Raw genomic sequence first — 17490 nt, 5'->3', positions numbered from 1 at the left:
TTATCTAAGTCGGCAGGGTAAAATTCGTGTATTATGCTCGTCTCCTTTATCACTTGGACTGGTAGCTTTGTCGGGGGTGCGTGTGAAAACCTGGAGACATCAAAGCTGAGTTCAGTAGAGAATTGTCTACATATTTTTGGGAAGTTTGAAACCGGGAAGTTTGCTGTTGAGCGTGAGTTGTCTTTGAACGCGGTATACACTGTTTGGCAGTTGAAGTGAATAATTTTAATTCAAATACAGCATTGAAGATCCTTGTGGTTATGACCTTGGAAATTTCGACAAAGAAATTTCTTTCATGTGCTTCAGTGTGGGTGAAGAAGGGTGTGAATCGAAGATTTTCTTTGTAAGAACCAGGTTCCAAAACCCCAATGGTTATAACTCTATTTTGACTTTGTGTATATTTATTTAGATGTGGATCAGTGGATCAACAATGGATATTTTATTTTGTTACAAAAAATTTCACGATGAGTTTATGAAAATGGAGCTTGTCCATTGATTTCTTTCAGAACGTTTTTCCGTTAACCAGCCCTTGATAAGCAGGATAAAAAAAGATGATTGGCAAAGATTTAACAGTCCCTACACTGAAAAATAGTACAATTCTCACTTTTTTCAGCTAGCCTCACACTGGCAACTTTTTAGTGTCGGTGATTGAATAACCTGTTCGGTTGAAATGTGCCAGCGTTTGTTTTAAGTATCCAGTATCAACTGAATAGTTGTTCAACGTCAGTTTTAAAATGAATTTCGTAGAAGCATGCATTGTTTTGAGAAAAAAAAAATACAGAAAATGTCGGATTTATCGATTGATCAGCACAAGGCTCCTAAATGAACATAAGTACATTGTTTGACTGAGTAAAAGAAAATCTAATCAATTTTTTTATATTTTTTCTTTGAGTGGAAACTGTTGTCATATAATACGGGACATAAATCAAATGCTTCAATATCTTTTTGATTTGCTACAAAGGTAAATACAGTCATAAATTCCGATTGACAGCAATTTTCCCGTTTGTTTCCCCAACATAAATTTAATTCCACAATTTCTTTCTGCCTACCATTGAAGACATTTTTTGATCATCGGTCGGTATTTCTTTCTTAAAATAAAATTAATGTACTGTTCTTCTAATGGCAAGTCTGTAGTTTTCTTTAACAATGACAGTCTAAATTGGTAGCAAACTGCCAAAAACGACTCTCCTCGATAGGAAGACTTAACAGATTGTTTTGGTCTGGATTCCAGACCATATTGACGCTTCAGGATTTGCCAAATAAAGATTAAACACCTGGATGGCAAGAAGATTTATGAACTTCTGGCAGAATCTTCCAGAATTGGCTCACTCCAAGCCGTTTATTCACCCTTCGAAGCTTGATACCAAACAGTTGTTGGACTGCAGTAGGAATGAACTACGATGTCTAACAAGCCTTCTTACAGGTCACTGCCATTTGAATCATCATATGCAGAGTCTCGGACTTTTGGAAGACAGTGTGTGTCGCCTCTGTTTGGAAAAAGATGAAACAGCAGAGCATATACTTTGTGCCTGCCCCGCTGGGGACAGGAATCAGGTTTCTAGAGTTCGGCAGAGCCGAACGTGAAAGACCACTCACCATTCAAACTAATCGGCTTCGTTAATAAACTGGGTTTATTTGGTCGAGTGTTATTAGGTGTGAGCCACAATAAACCCTTGCGGGTTGCGGTGGAGGGTTGAATAGACCCACTCACTTTGTACCTAACCTAACCTAAACAATCACAGTTTTTCTTGCTGAAAATAGTTTGCGGTGATTTCACAGCTTTCCTCTAATTCTTGAGTTCATATATTTTGGATTTCGAATGTATTCCCATCGGAATATTAACGGTATGCGTAGGATTTTGATGTATAAGAGGGTTATATACATTAAGAATAATTATCTTTTCGGAAAAAGCACAATGGGGAATGTTCCTCAATTTGGGTTATTACAGCAAATGCAAGTTTGAACAAGATAAAGTTGAGTTTATTTCATGAGTTTTTCAAATTCACTTCTAGAAGTATTCAAATTGATCTTTCAAATGTTGGGTTTCAATTTTTAAAGAGATTTGTTTCTAATTTACGTATTGGCAACAGCGCCTATATCAAGTTGAAATAATTTATACGTACCTAGATATTCTAATTTAAAAAAGGAAAATTATCTTTATGAATCAACAATCAAGGCAAAATATAAATTATAGTTCAATACCACCTCCACAATCCACATAAACAACAGTTGTTTTGTTATTTATTTATATAGAGGAAGACAGGTTAGGTGCACAAAATGTCATATGTCACAGAATGTCTCGGAACTCGGAACATAAGTAAACAGAACAGCACGCCTCTGAAATATGCCATCTTTGTTTGTCTCATACAGGTAACAGATTCATTGTCCTTTATTAGCTATAACCGATGTTGCCAAATGGTGAAATAGAAACGAATCCCTTTAAATCTTGAATGCATTATTTCATTCCTCTTTTTTAAGTATTTAAATGATGTTTTAAAGAAACAGGTTGGAATGATAAATTTAAAATGTTCTTTTATGAAAACTACTTGATTTTCGTCAGGGGGAACATTCCCCATTGCTCATTCGTTTTACTGAAGAGAAAAGAATTAACGAAATTGGAACTGGAAAGTCAGAAGCAATTTGGTCTTCAGTGTGCAGAGAAAGATATGAACATTTTCTTTTTATTTCACCACCCACACTCGAGTCTTCAACGTAATGTAACGTGTTGAACTTTTTCAATTGTCTCGACTAAACAATCTACTGTGTGATTCTCATAAAGAATTATACGAATATGTTCTATTTTTGTGATTGAAAAGTGGATTGACTGAATCTGCCAGTGTAGGACTGTGCTCAATCCTAAATTATTTATTAATCTGTCCATGACATCTTTCATTTTTTACAACACCACAATAAATTAGTTTGTTTTGAAGCAGACTCACCCAGAGGAGAATCCAGTTAAGCCTTTATATTGGTTGGGCCTTTCAAATAAATGTATTGTACCACATGACGATGATCGATTTTCTCCATTTTCACAAATTCACCGAAAAAGTTCGCTATTGATAGCTGTCAAACAAATACTAAACAACGCAGCGTCTTCAAACTTGAAACATTTGCTCTATAGATTGTGTACTTTCTAATACTGTAATATTTTTTAAACAACTACCGCCATCTCTGGGTCAGGCCAGATACCTCTGAGACTACCTTGGTAAATGGCCTTACAGTTCGTACATCATATATGTTTTGATACGTTGATTTAGAAAACATATTGTAATTTAGTGGATGGTGGAACTTGTTCTGTTCGTATCCCAACGTTGATAAATTAATAAATAGAAAGTTCTCGCACAACTGTTTTAGTGTAATTTTTTTTTCCTTCTTGAAATACTGCATCATAATTTATTTTCCCTGATTTGCCGACAGTGTCTTGTGGAGACAACCAACTTGGTGGCCTGCGTCAATGAGCTCATCCTGCTGAGGCACAGCGATGTCCGTCCGATGGCACAGCACGCGTCCTGCCAAGGACTCTACGCCGCGCTGGACAAGTGCAAGGACGCTGTTATCATTACCGACGACAGCTATAAGTTACAGGTAAATACAAAGTTATACAGTTCAGCTGTAGACGTGCAGTAGATTTGTAGAAATCTGTTATCGGTCTGTTAGAATATTCGAACCGCAAACATCCAAATTCAGGACCGTATTCAGTTAGTGATGGAGTTTAAAAGTAAATTGCATAAACATATGTCATACACCGACCCAAACTTTACGCAGATATGATTTCTCCCACCGACCATGACTCAGTACGGTAGCTGTACCTCCCGTGGCGTGGTAGATAGGACGACAAAAGGACCGACAATTTCTTGTTTCTGAAGGAGACAAATTTTGTTTGTTGAAAAATACGATCATTGATGAAAATTGAAAACACACTTGTGTACAGGGTGTCTGAGAAGTTGAAAATTTAATTTTTCTCACAGGAGTGAAGTAGTCTCAAAGTTATTAGCGAACAATTTTCACAATAACAACTTCTGTTACATAGTAGCTGCTTCCCCAGTCGAACTGGTATAGTTCAAGTAAACGATATACTGCAACCTACCCCCTAACAGCTCCCCGTTAATAATATAGTTGGGAGCTAACTAATTCCGTTATTCAATAATCATTTCTGATTCTGATAAGAATATACAGAGTGACCCATTTGAAAGCGGGCCACCTCTCTAAAACTGTTATTTATTATCCGATTCAGAAGTTTTTTTTTTCAATAGATAGAGCGTCAATAGTTCTATTAGAGTGCTGTGAAGTCGAAATATAAATAAAATTTTCAAGGCCTACTTCGAATTTTTTTCAAGGTCAAAAATCCAAAAAACATACTAGCGATTTTTTTATATGAAATTTGACGACGCCACTGGATTTGTGATGCTTTCAAATGGTTGTGACTGAAATTTCAAGATAAAATAATGTTTTTTAACAGAAATATGGCATAAGTAAAATATACCAATCACTGTCAAAATAATTCAAATAGTTGTATATTAAATAACAATTTTGTAAATAATATGGTTTGAAATACTTCTTCAGAACATAACAACTTTATGTGCGATATAGTTATCTTTATTAGCACACTGCAGTTTGTTGTCAAAGAATAGAAATACACATCTTTATATCATAATATAATTATCAATATTAAAACCATAAATGAACCACTACAAAAGAATGTATTAACATGACAATGCCCACACATTAAATTTTGGACTGTTCCACCAAATCTCCATTCAATTCGATACATTTATCATATCGTTTTCTAATGTTAACCAAAACATTCAATAATTGATTTGGGGTGATATCTCTGCAAGCCTGTCTTATTCTTTCACGCAGTTCCTCTTTGCTCGTTGGGCGAGTTTTGTATACTTTTTCCTTAACGGTGCCCCATAAAAAAAAATCAAGTGGAGTCAAGTCCGGGGATCTGGGGGGAAACTCAATCAGTGAACTATTTCGCCCTATCCACCGATTAGGAAAATTTTCTTCCAGCCAATCTCTAACAATCCTGCTATTGTGGATGGAACAGCCATCTAATTGAAATAGAATATGGGCCTCTTCTGCTAGTGGAAGTTCATCCATAGCGTTGGAAAACTCGTTTTTCAAAAAATTCAAAAAAATTTGACCATTCAAATTGTTTTCAAAAAAAAAGGGGCCAATTATTCTGGTATGTAATATTCCGCACCAAACATTTATTTTTTGGGAGTACTGTCTTCTGCAATTTATTATCCAATGTGGATTTTCTTCCGTCCAGTACCTTGAATTTTGAGAATTAACTGTTCCATTGGTTGTGAATGTTGCCTCGTCACTGAACAAAATTTTTTTCAGAAAATTCCTGTTATTTAGATATTCTCCTTGAGCCCATAAACTATACTCCATCCTCTTTTCATTATCGCCTTCTTCTAAGGTGTGAAGAAACTTTGGTTTAAAGGGCTTCATATTATTATATTTCCTAAGATTTCTCCTTATTGTTTCACGCGGTAAGTTGATGTCCAAACTTGCAATTCTCACACTTGTTTTCGGATTATTATTAAAATAATTTCGAATTCGTTCAGAATTATTTCGTCTCTGCCTTTGTACAGTATTAATATTCTTCAGGATATGTTTACTAACAGCTCCATACTGATTGAAAATTTTGTTTACTCTTCCAACTGTAGCTCTGCTAATATTTCGACGCTCCGGATGCATGTTATTGAAAATTCTACATACTTCCCTTTCGGATCTGTCGTTGTTACCACGAAGTTTTACTATTTCAATTTTCTCCTGCAAAGTCAAATTATCTGCCATACTTCTTTATTAGTGTAGGTACTTGAAGAGTTATAAACTTCACTATTAATACTGACAAATTTGTGTCTTTTCGTCTTTTATTTTAATGACTTGTCATCTCCACGGCAACTTAACTTTCAAAGCCTTCTAATAAAAATAATATTTTCGAAATGTGGCATCCCAAACATGTTTGAATGAAACCAAGATATGTAGATATTCGGAATAACTGACAACCACCAAAGAGGAACTGCGTGAAAGAATAAGACCAGGCTTGCATAAATGTTACCCCAAACCAATGATCGAATTTTGATCGAATCTTATGATTAGTTAGCATTAGAAAATGGTAGAATAAACGTATCGAATTAAATCGGAAATTAGTTACAAAGTACGGAAATTAATGTCTGGGCACTCTCATCTCAATCCATTTTTTTGTTGTAGTTCATTTATTTCATCAGTATTGGTTATTATTGATTATTGAATATTGATTACTATTTGATGTAAAGATGTATATTTCATTTCTCTGATGACAAAAAAACTGCAGTGTTTTGATGGACATAACTATCTTCTATACTTTATGGAGTTCTGTTTGAAAGAAACATAATTTGACACCATTTTGAATAACTGCTGTTTACAAGCTCGACTGCTAACGACGTGAAAGAGCATTTTAAACGATATTATTAATAATATTGTGATTTAATATGACGACAATTCGAAATATTTAGATAAAGTGATAAAGATTTTACTTATGCTATATTTCTGTTAAAAAAACATATTTCATCTTGAAATTTCAGTCACAACCATTTGAAAGCATCACAAATCCAGTGGCGTCGTCAAATTTCATATAAAAAAATCGCTAGTATGTTTTTTGGATTTTTGACCTTGAAAAAAATTCGAAGTAGGCCTTGAAAATTTTATTTATATTTCGACTTCACAGCACTCTAATAGAACTATTGACGCTCTATCTATTGAAAAAAAAAACTTCTGAATCGGATAATAAATAACAGTTTTAGAGAGGTGGCCCGCTTTCAAATGGGTCACTCTGTATATAATAGTATATATAATAAATATTTCGTTTATATAGGGAGTGAGAAAGTAGAGATTCAAATAACAGGGTGATAATTGAAAATACTTCTGAATACTACTTACTCACATATATACACAATCCATCGCTTTAAAAACATTTCACTAACTTTCTTCGAAAGCTTCTGATGATTCCTCTTCCATATTTTCTGTTTCACTATCACTGTCGTCATTTAAATCAATAACGAGTTTATTTCCACCATTAATATTGAAGTGTCCAATCTCCATATAGTCTTTTTCAACTAAAATCACTTTTTCAACCCTTTTCTGGCAGTCTTCTTCGATAATTTCAGATACTTCTTTAATTAGCTCTATATAACCTTATAATTTTGGATGTTTGGATGCTTTGTTTCAATTTTCCCCAAATCAACTCGATGGGATTCAAAACAAAACAATAGAGGGGAAGTCTCAGTATGGTGTGTCCATACTTTTCAGCAATATTCTCAAGGGCATACACTTTTTCAAATGTTTTTGTCTGTTAAACTTCAAGTAGTTGGTTTTTGGTATAGTTATTTTCAAAATACAAATTGTTATCCATCAAAAAACTTTGTATTTCATCTTTCCTCGAATTTTTATTCGGTACTTTGATGAGGTGTTATCACACTCGTTATTACCATTAGTACTTGTCCAAGGACGCCACATTGAATTTCAACACTCAAATCGCGATCAGTTCCGGAACTGAACATTGACAACACGACTCTTATAACCATCCTCGCATTCTATTCGTCACCGTAACATGACTACAAATTCAATTATATAACTCTCTTCAGCTAATCTTAAAACTCGGTTAGTAAAAATCAACCGATTCGAACCGCCAAGTCTGTAGTCCACGTGGACTAGTTGGCATCGGCTTTATTTCTTTGTATTGCTTATTTTGGCTAGTGAGATCGCCGACAGCTTTAACTATGCACAACACCAGTTACTTCGACTATACATTAAACTAATCTATAATGAGCTTGATATTCTTCGGTCTAAATTTGATTTAAAAACACTTCTGAATGTAGAAAATATAAACTCTCGTCAAAAACAGTCTTTTGTTCTCTTTTCCTCCGTCTTTCACCCCATTGATCTCACTTTTTATTTCCTTTTTTTTCCATTCTCGACCTTTCTCTTTTGCTCAGTTTTTCAATGTGTACGTTCAGTTATATGTCTTTGGTTCCTTATAATCATTTCTCCTTTTCTAGACATCTGTCTAGTGAAAATCACACAATAAAGTGTTTTTAGAATACATCGATTCATCAGTTAAGCACCCCTTTCTTTTTCAGTATATCAATCGAGCATGCGAAAAACAACTTGGCCTACGGCAGGAAGACGCTTTAGGAAAAACCCTTCACGACCAGATCATAAACGACTATATGCAGATCAGCTTGATGGGATCTTATTTGCTCAGAGGCAAAGAATGGAGCGGACACATGACTCTTAAACGGAAATCGTTAGATAGTATAACGACCACTTGTAAAGCGGCGTCTTTCTGCTGTTACGGAAGGTAAGCTGCAAACCAACTCTCACAAAGGATGGAATACCACAAGGTACCGTACTAGGACCACTTTGATCAATCGTCTATATAATATATTATCGTGAATATAATGGGTAGAATGGAATTGGCACTTTTTTTTCAGGATGCCAACACATTTCATCCTCGTCTTTGATGTGGGGTATACGGAGACGACGAATGTTCTAGCTCAATCAAGAGGCAGCATTCATTCTATTCGGAGGGGATCGACAGACGTCAGGAGCGTCGGTAGCGACTATTTGAGGCGGACGTCGCTGGCCAAGTTGAATTCGTTGCCGATAGAAGGGCCGATAACAAAAGTAAATGCAAGGCTTCTTCCCTATTTATGATTTTTTATGACTAGTTCCCCGTCGTTTTCAGGTAATAAGTCTGATAGATCAAGCCAGAGAAGGTGCCAATCAGAACCCCCAAATAATCCAATTACTGGACAGAGTCGAAGATATCCTGAAGAGTTGCGAATTGTACTCTACGCACGTGAAAGAGGACTTTCGGATGAAGCTCGACGAGCCGGTGGTTTCAGATCTGATCACGGCGCTGCTATCGGTAATATCCGTTACTCAGTTATATGTATGACCTCTTTTCAAACAATGATTTAGATTCCGTAAATTTTTCACAGAAAACACCTCAACCGACGCTGTCAGCGTCGTCGAGGAGAAGCAGTAACGATTCTTCGGTCTTCAGGCCGGCCAGGCCGGGAATACATAAGGTAAGATCGATCGCCAACTGTAATTTACGACTTCTTTTCATTCATAGCTTCCACTGTATCTAACATGGTTTCTTTCAATGATTCATTCACTTTCGGGAACATAAACCAATCACACGGAGCCAGATCCAGGTGGTGTTTTTCCTCAGCAATGGTGGCTCACGGAGAATGACTAGAATCTCAAGTCAATATTCTTCATTCACTGTTGCAGGAACCAAATTTGTATATATAGCAGGGGAGCCCTCGATGCAAAAGGGGGATTTACTCGAGCGTCATTGAGACATATTAGGTTGCAAAGCTTATCATCTAAGCTTTGCAACCTGAAATGTTATATAATATATACCTTTTTATCGGTGGCGGAAGCGGCTATAGATTTTTAAATATGTAAAAAAATACTATTGCATGAAAATACTCGAGTGCGTCAGATAGTGATAGCATCAATGTCAATGTTGGTATGTTAATCTGATCGTTTGCATGATGTGGGTGGTTGAACGTAAGGGTTAAAAGTGATAAGAAAAAATAATTAATCGAGCGTGTCAGATTTTCTAAGGGGTGTTAAGTGCAACAAAAAAAGCTCTCATTCAATAATCCGACGGTTTCGATTTGACGCAAACTTGCGCCCATATTATAATGTGCAAAAAAAATCGCCATTTTGAAATACTCAAGCGCGTCAGATTAAGATATATATGGTTCGTCTTTATGTTTTAGGCGTGCCGTCTCATAATCTGACGATTATGTAGAGAGATTCGTTTAATCTGACAAAAACAATATTTTTTTTTCCATTTTTTAAAAATTTATTGAACTTAAATTATCGAACAGCTTTAAGAAGAATACTTGTATTTATAAGAAAATAATTTTTTAACATGCTCAAATACATTTAATTTTTTATAATCAATTGAATAATTAATGAAGAAAAAAGAAATGAAACTTTCTATGTTTTTACCACTTTCATTTGTAACTAACGTCACTGCAGTTTCGACCTTGTTTGAAAATGTCCTTATATATTGTATAAGTTTGAAAATGTCCTTATATGTTGTATAAGTGTATAAGTATAAATGTCCTGCAGTAACTGCAGTAACGTTAGTTACAAATAAAAGTGGTAAAAACATAGAAAGTTTCATTTCTCTTTTCTTCATTACGATTTCCTAACACGTACTAACGGCTACATCCATCAATTAATTGATTAATTAATCATCTTCATCTTCATCACAAACGAGTCTCTGTGATCAGCTGTGATGGCGTCATGGCAACAGAATTCAAAGTGGGGACGGAGTGAGAGAGTAATAGATATAGAAAAAGTGAACAGGAAATAGCTGCAGGCATTAAACTTTATCGACAAATTTTTGTTATTTCGGCTTGCGGAAATCGTCAGATTATATATTTGTCGTTATCCTTGAATTATTTCGTTCAAAATAAAAAAAAAATTGCTACGCTCGAGAATGTCGAAATAATGTTATTTTTTTACAACTTTGCTGCCCCCCCCTTTCTCTACGTCACTCTCAAATTGTCAGATTACTGGAATATACACTTTTTAGCAGGTAATTAACTCACCCTACCTTAATCTGACGCGCTCGAGAATTTCAGATGATCAATTTTTTTTTTTCTAATCTGATCCTTTATCCCCCACAGGCGGCCTTATATATGGGGCTCATATTTGGTGGAGGTATTTAACCGGGTACAAGGTATCCCCCTGTAAATTAATCTACCGCGCTTTGGTAAATCCCGAAATCCCCGCTTGGGCTCCCCTATTAATAGAATTGCATGTGTGTCGAAAAAAAACAAGCGTCTTTCTTTGAAACATATATACCACATTCATTCATACCCATATACTCCCTGTAAGAGACAATAGGTATGTGATGCGGATTCTCCGAGTTCCAATTCTTCTTCTTTTCAATTCAATGGCCTCAGCAACTAAGACTATCCGGTCAGTTGATAACGCGAGTTTCCGTTGAAATTTCATTTCGACGTTAAAACGTCTACCATTTTATCATGAGCGGCAGATATACATTACGACACGAACTAATGCTGTGGCCCAACTGAGTGAGTTAGTGTCGTCCAACAGGATGGAATGTGGAAGGGGGATGGCGGGCGTCTCGACAATATGGCGTTTGACTCTGAGGCTCGTAACGTTTGTCTCACAGAAAACCAGTCCAGTTATATTCCACCTGCACCCCATACACACCCACCCCTAAATAACTTAACGCAGAAAGATCTCACCTAAATGTCTATGATGACAATCTGTTTCAATTGAAACTCTAATAAACATTATCTTCAAAACATCGATTCAGAATTCTATCAATATTATTCTCGATCGAATAACGTTGACGTTTGTTGTTCCTAATAGATTAGCACTTAATATATAAGAATGATTTTCGGTTTATAAAGCGCACCAACAAATTAAAAAAGATCAATTCGTTTACGAGGAATGTTATTTAATTTGGAAAATTGGAAAACAGTCATGTAATTGATTTTATGAATTAGTTGAAAACTCCAGAATAATTTTGGATGGTTGCTAGCTTCGATAGAATGGCGCCTAACTTTTGGCGCCCGGGTTTAGAGGTCATGACTAGTCACAAAAAACTATTAAAATGGCCCTCCTGGTGAGAAAGTGAAGAAGTAATGCGTGTTGGTAACTGTCGATCATTAAAAAACACTCTGTAACACTTTTTGCCATTCCTCTGCTTCCAGAAACATATTTTTCTCAAGTCTGATATCTTTACTTAACTGATATATTTTTATCATAACCTAATGAGTGATTTGTGTTCGTATCATTTGAATCCTTCATTTTTCATCATATAATGGTTTAAATTTACAATTTTTACAGGCTCCTGCAGCGTTGAAGGAGCTCTTAGAACACTCTTTGTCATGGGACTTCGACATATTCAGGCTGGAAGACTTGACGAAGAAAAGGCCGCTGACGCAGCTCGGTATGTCTCTCTTCAACCATTTCGAGGTGGCGAGCGTGCTGAATTGCGACGAGAAGACCCTCTTCAACTGGTTGACGGTCATTGAGGCCAACTACCACATGGAAAACTCATACCACAACTCCACGCACGCGGCCGATGTTATGCAAGTGAGTATTATTGTCCGTCGGGTATCTACAAAATGCTATAACTCAAACAACTCAAAATTCTGTCAACAGTAACTGGTTTCATCATACCTATTAGTCACCCACATGATTATTCATTATATCTCATTACACATTCATATGATCCCTCACAGAACCTTCAGCTGTCAATTTCCATGATTCTCCAATTAACTAGCAGCATTGTATCCTCTTTCGTAATTTTTTTCGTATTCAACTTCTTCTCTTTTCTACCGTATTCGATTTCTTTTATCCAAGATTCTCATGGTAATTTTCGTGCAAGCTGAATATTAACGAGGTCATCACTTTGGACGAGATGTATTGCGAGACAAACTAGTCGTTTGCCGTAAATCGTGGGTATCATATGATGCTTCCAACAGAGTATCTTGTAAATTATATTCATTATACATAGGTACATTCACCAAACACTTTTTTTGCGTAGACAAAGTGATACTTTCATAAACGTCATTCACAGTTTTTGTAAATGACGTATTTCTCTGAAGAATTTCTTCACAGAAACAGCAAAATTGCACAACTTAATTTTATTCAGTACTGAAGAACTCAAAACTTAAAAGCAGTGACAAAACAAGCATTACAACACTATCCAACACAACGCTAATAAAAAATTGTTGGATGACCATAAAACCATAGATATTTTCCCACAGATGTTGAACCATCCTGATATTTAATTCCAAAGTGCAAAAATCTAACACTTGCCATCGACTCATGAGTTCTGACGTCACTAAATTCGAACACGTGAATACAGTTGTCTGTTTGGATTTGAAAAATATCCCTACTTTGTGTGTTCCTACTTTCTTATTGAGATTTTTGGTGTTCTGTTTCAGGCGACAGCTGGATTCTTGGATAAAGAGAGGATGAAGTCCATAATGGAGCCTCTAGACGAAGCTACGAGTTTGATAGCCGCAGCAGCCCATGATTTAGACCATCCTGGGAAGTCGAGCGCCTTCCTATCGAATTCGGACAATCCGTTGGCCATTCTTTACAATGACGTCACCGTCTTGGAGTCTCACCATGCTGCGCTAACGTTCAAGCTCACGCTAGGTAAGAATTACAAGGAGAAGTTCAAGTATTTTTTTAGACCCACAGACTTGATAACTTTGTTTGTAACTGTACAAATCATTATTCATATACACTGGTGTAGCGACTCATACTTATAGAATCGTCATGCATATTTAATTTCAACTCGAAGCACATTTTACGAATGTATGAAATGAGAGTTAACTAACTTCCTTTGATGATGCATGTATGCATGATTGCTTGTGCCATTTTGTCGGGAGTAGAGATTCATCAACTTTTTAGAACCTTGGTTGTTTTTTCATTGCATATACCCTAATGACAACTCGAATTTTATCTTCGTTAGAGTCCTTAATAGAATCCATTGCCATTTACTTTAACATTAGGATATTGTTTTCTGAAATTATAGCTTCAGGTAGAATGTTTGCATTTTATAGGTTATTTAGAATAACATCAAAATTGGTATAATAAAATCGAACGTTGAATAACTTAATGGATGTCGGAACGTAATCACGACGGTACAGCATCTGGTTTTCGTATAGATCATTTTAAATTGGTCATTTTGGACAAAGTGACATGTCGAAAAAGTGACTTTCAAATGTTATTCAACATGCAACTAATTGGTAGTGTCGACTATTAATCTCGAGAGCACACTTGTTTTTAATCTGTATTTTCCTTTCTCTATAAAGTTGGTATTTTCATATTGTGAAGTGTTTGAATGAAACCTATGATATTTCAGATGATTTAATATCCTACATGGATTTCATTAATTTCAAATGCATGATTTCCTTTTTATTGATTGCTGAATGAAATAATATCGGTGAATTTTAATTTCTTGTTTCTGGAAATACTCAGGTGAAAAATATATGGAACAATTGTTTGTCATTTGCCAAATATATTGTAACGAACTATCACCTGCCACTTAAGTTGAGTATTCTTTGATTGCCGCAAATGTAAAGTGTCTTGTCTTCCTTTTTCACTTGTGGAAGAATAGTATGCTACATGAAAGTATGTTTTTCGCGTATTTTAACAAGTACACACATGTGTTCTTCCGTTAACCTTATTGTAGCGCCGGGTGACGTCACACCGTTGTTGGACTTGACAGTGGCGGTTCATCTGCTCGATCGTCTTGTTATATTGACCATGAGCGTGATATTACGTCATTCAGATATGCGTATGCTCATATTCTTTTCTGTTTTATCAATTTTTATACCTTTTTTGTCAACCTTCGAGAGAACACGAAGTCCTTGCATACACTCTGACGAAGAATATCTTAGTTGTGTGCAAGATCGGTCTCAGTCGTTCCGAATATAATGTCAATGTTTTCTCTAAGCAACAGCAGTTGACAGACATCATTCACAAACTTTGCACAATCGGTCATGAGTTCATTGCATTGCTGTTAAGTTAATCCTCAAAGAGTAAAAAATGCACTAGTATATACAAAACATTCAGATCATGATTTTCACTGATCACCAATGAGTAAACTGTTACTTTTTCAGGTGACGAAAGAATAAACATTTTCAAAAACTTGGACAGAGAGACGTATAAGATAGCTCGATCGAATGTTATAGATATGATTTTAGCAACTGAAATGACAAAACATTTCGAACATCTGGCCAAATTCGTCAACGTCTTCTGCTCGAAATCGTCTTCATCAGATCAGGAGGTAGGTAAAATATGAAACTACGCTTTGAAATCTATATTTTCTGAGATACTCTCCTCCTCCTTAGCTAGTCCAACATTATATTTCAGGTAACCTAATGAAAAAACTGCATTCATTGTGATATTTATTTTTGTGGTAGAGATTTTTAGAATATTTTGCTGATACTAAATACGATCAATTTCCTCTGAGATTCATTTTTTAACTGAAACAAGACACATTTCATTAGAATGCAAAGTTTGCAAATACATTTCAACATGATTTCCTTTTAGCCATAAAAGGAAGAACTTTTTTATAATACTCTAGAGCTTCGGAAGAGATCCCCTTGTACATCATGAGGTATTTCAAGTTAGAATGGCTCTGAAAATGAATATTGAATGTTTGAGTCACATTAAACTTTATCATATTTGTTTAGTCTAAATTCAGACATGACCTGTACATATAGATACCTACTCATATGAATTTTTGTACACTAAGAAAGCTTGCTTTGAAACATTTAAAACATTATCAGTGACAAACAAGATTAGTATCATCAGCTGAGTTATTTCATGGAGTCTAGTAAATAATTCATATAAGCTATGAATGAGGTGAGCCCCAGAATTGAACTTTGAGGTACTCTAATATCAATGGGTCTCAAATCTGAAACGAAATTGTTATATTATGCGACACCCCTATTTACCGTATCTTTCTAATTTACATGAGAGGGTGTCTCATTCACTTAATCAAATGATTTAGAGGAATGTGTAAAATAAACCTTTCAGCTGTGAGTTATTTGTCAAGTGTTTTTAAAACTACATGTGTCGCTTAGGCAAACCTTCAATGATGTTGATGTTGCTGTACAATAAGGCTTATCCAATCCAATTAATTTTTATTCCATTTCCTGAATGGAGCGACGTCTTCCAAATGAGCCAATTTCACGGTACTTAATTTTCTGTATGTTTTCCAGAGCGACATAAACACGGATTTTGCGCCGCTCTCTCTCCCCGAAAACGTAACGCTCGTCAAGAGGATGATGATCAAGTGTTCCGACGTTTCGAACCCCACCCGCCCCCTGAGGCTGTGCGTAGAGTGGGCGAGGCGGATAACGGAGGAATACTTCCATCAAACGGACGAAGAAAAAACAAAAGGCCTGCCAGTCGTCATGCCCATGTTCGACAGATACACATGCTCGATACCCAAGTCGCAGATCGGTTTCGTCGATTATATCATCAACGATATGTTTGAAGCGTGGAACGGTAAGAGTCTTTGCAGACGATTTTATTTTTTATATGTGATTGGGAGTGTAAAGTTTGCATGTGAAAATTTGCGAATATGGCGCCCAACGTGGGACCAAATATAATATTTGTTTCTGAATACTACGTGTACTAGGTACTTATTATTAGTGTTACGGTTTATCATAATACAATTATTATTTATTTAGTAGTCTAAAATCGAAAGTTCATCAAGATGGATGTGAAAAACATTATTTATGTGTTGTGGGGTAATTTGACACTTGATTTGATTTTCCATTTCAGCATTCATCGATATGCCGGAACTGTTGACTTACATGAGGCAGAACTATATTCGGTGGAAGGAATTGGACGAACAAGGTCATACAACATTGGCGGATATACAGAAGTTGCAGAGCACTCCTCTAATGTCTCCCATGTTTCCCCCGAAACCATCTTCCAAGTCTGACTGATCAAAGTTTACCCGTAAGTATCTTGCTGTAGATGATGTTCCGGATGAGAACGTAGTTTTGTGAAATTTGATTTTGCATCTCGAACTTCTATCCCCAAAGTTGAAATATTCTGTATCCCTTTTCCGTTGAAATGTTCTCAATCACAGTAGATCTTTTCCCGAGCTCTCGTCGTTACGGTGTAGTCATGTGTAAGGATGAGCGACATTTGGTTGTATGAAACACACATGCACATTCAGCAACAAGAGCCAGACAAAAACATGAGGACTACAAAGGTATGTTCATGGTAATGAATCCACATGTGTGTAATTCAAAGTGTAGCCCATCTTCGCACTTGACTACACAGTACTAATGAGGGCCAACCAGCTTGAACTATATATCTACTTTATGGTTATTTGAGTGCTTTGTCTTGACATGCGCTTTGGTTTTTCTCTATACTAATTATTTTGGGAATTCCGTAAGTCCTCTCAATTTTTTTTTTTTAATTCAGGATGATACTTTGAAGTATAGTGAAATTTGTTTCTTCTGAAAAATTCCATTTTTACATCATACTTGAATCGAATTATGTTCATTTCTATTTTTTCTCAAAAAAAAATAGAGCGGAGATCAGCTCCAATCCAAATGATTTTCAGTAGTGGATTTCACATGAGTTTAACACTTACCAGTGAACATTTCTTTTCGCGCTACCGTGGGTAGTTGTTAAATGGGCTTTTAATTACGGAAATCTCGGAGAATCGTAATCAAAATGGATCCTTCGTTGAAAGCTGATGATTAGAATATTTTTTTTGTATTAATCGAACAGGAGCAATTGAATGATGACTTGTCATCAAGTAAATTGAACTTCGCCTTTTATCTTATAATAAATGAACTGTACCTGATTAATTTGCTTAAAATGTATTAGGAGATGATAAAGACGATTTTTTTTTTCGAAGTATGCGCTGGTCAGGCC

The 17490-nt window shown here is 35.8% G+C and overlaps 1 protein-coding gene across 7 annotated transcripts in view; it reads left to right on the top strand.

Moving 5' to 3' along the window:
- The window catches only part of Pde8 (Phosphodiesterase 8), a 219236-nt gene that overhangs the window by 199520 nt on the left and 2226 nt on the right, over positions 1-17490 (top strand). For all 7 annotated transcript variants that reach the window (XM_074176480.1, XM_023167837.2, XM_074176482.1 and 4 more), the window contains 10 exons: positions 3418-3585; positions 8133-8353; positions 8487-8679; positions 8741-8923; positions 8997-9086; positions 11908-12156; positions 13014-13230; positions 14703-14869; positions 15810-16098; positions 16378-16557. In XM_074176480.1, the coding sequence (XP_074032581.1) occupies positions 3418-3585; positions 8133-8353; positions 8487-8679; positions 8741-8923; positions 8997-9086; positions 11908-12156; positions 13014-13230; positions 14703-14869; positions 15810-16098; positions 16378-16544 (1944 nt within the window). In that variant the 3' untranslated portion in view covers positions 16545-16557. The remainder of the gene's footprint in view (positions 1-3417; positions 3586-8132; positions 8354-8486; positions 8680-8740; positions 8924-8996; positions 9087-11907; positions 12157-13013; positions 13231-14702; positions 14870-15809; positions 16099-16377; positions 16558-17490) is intronic.

Source organism: Leptinotarsa decemlineata, unplaced genomic scaffold (genome assembly GCF_025532065.1).
Source record: "Leptinotarsa decemlineata unplaced genomic scaffold, Ldec_3_MD MMD2_tig00001719_RagTag_RagTag, whole genome shotgun sequence".
Classification (NCBI taxonomy): Eukaryota; Metazoa; Arthropoda; class Insecta; order Coleoptera; family Chrysomelidae; genus Leptinotarsa; species Leptinotarsa decemlineata.
The sequence above is the reverse complement of the archived record's forward strand: the minus strand, read 5'-3'. Positions and strand labels throughout refer to the sequence as shown.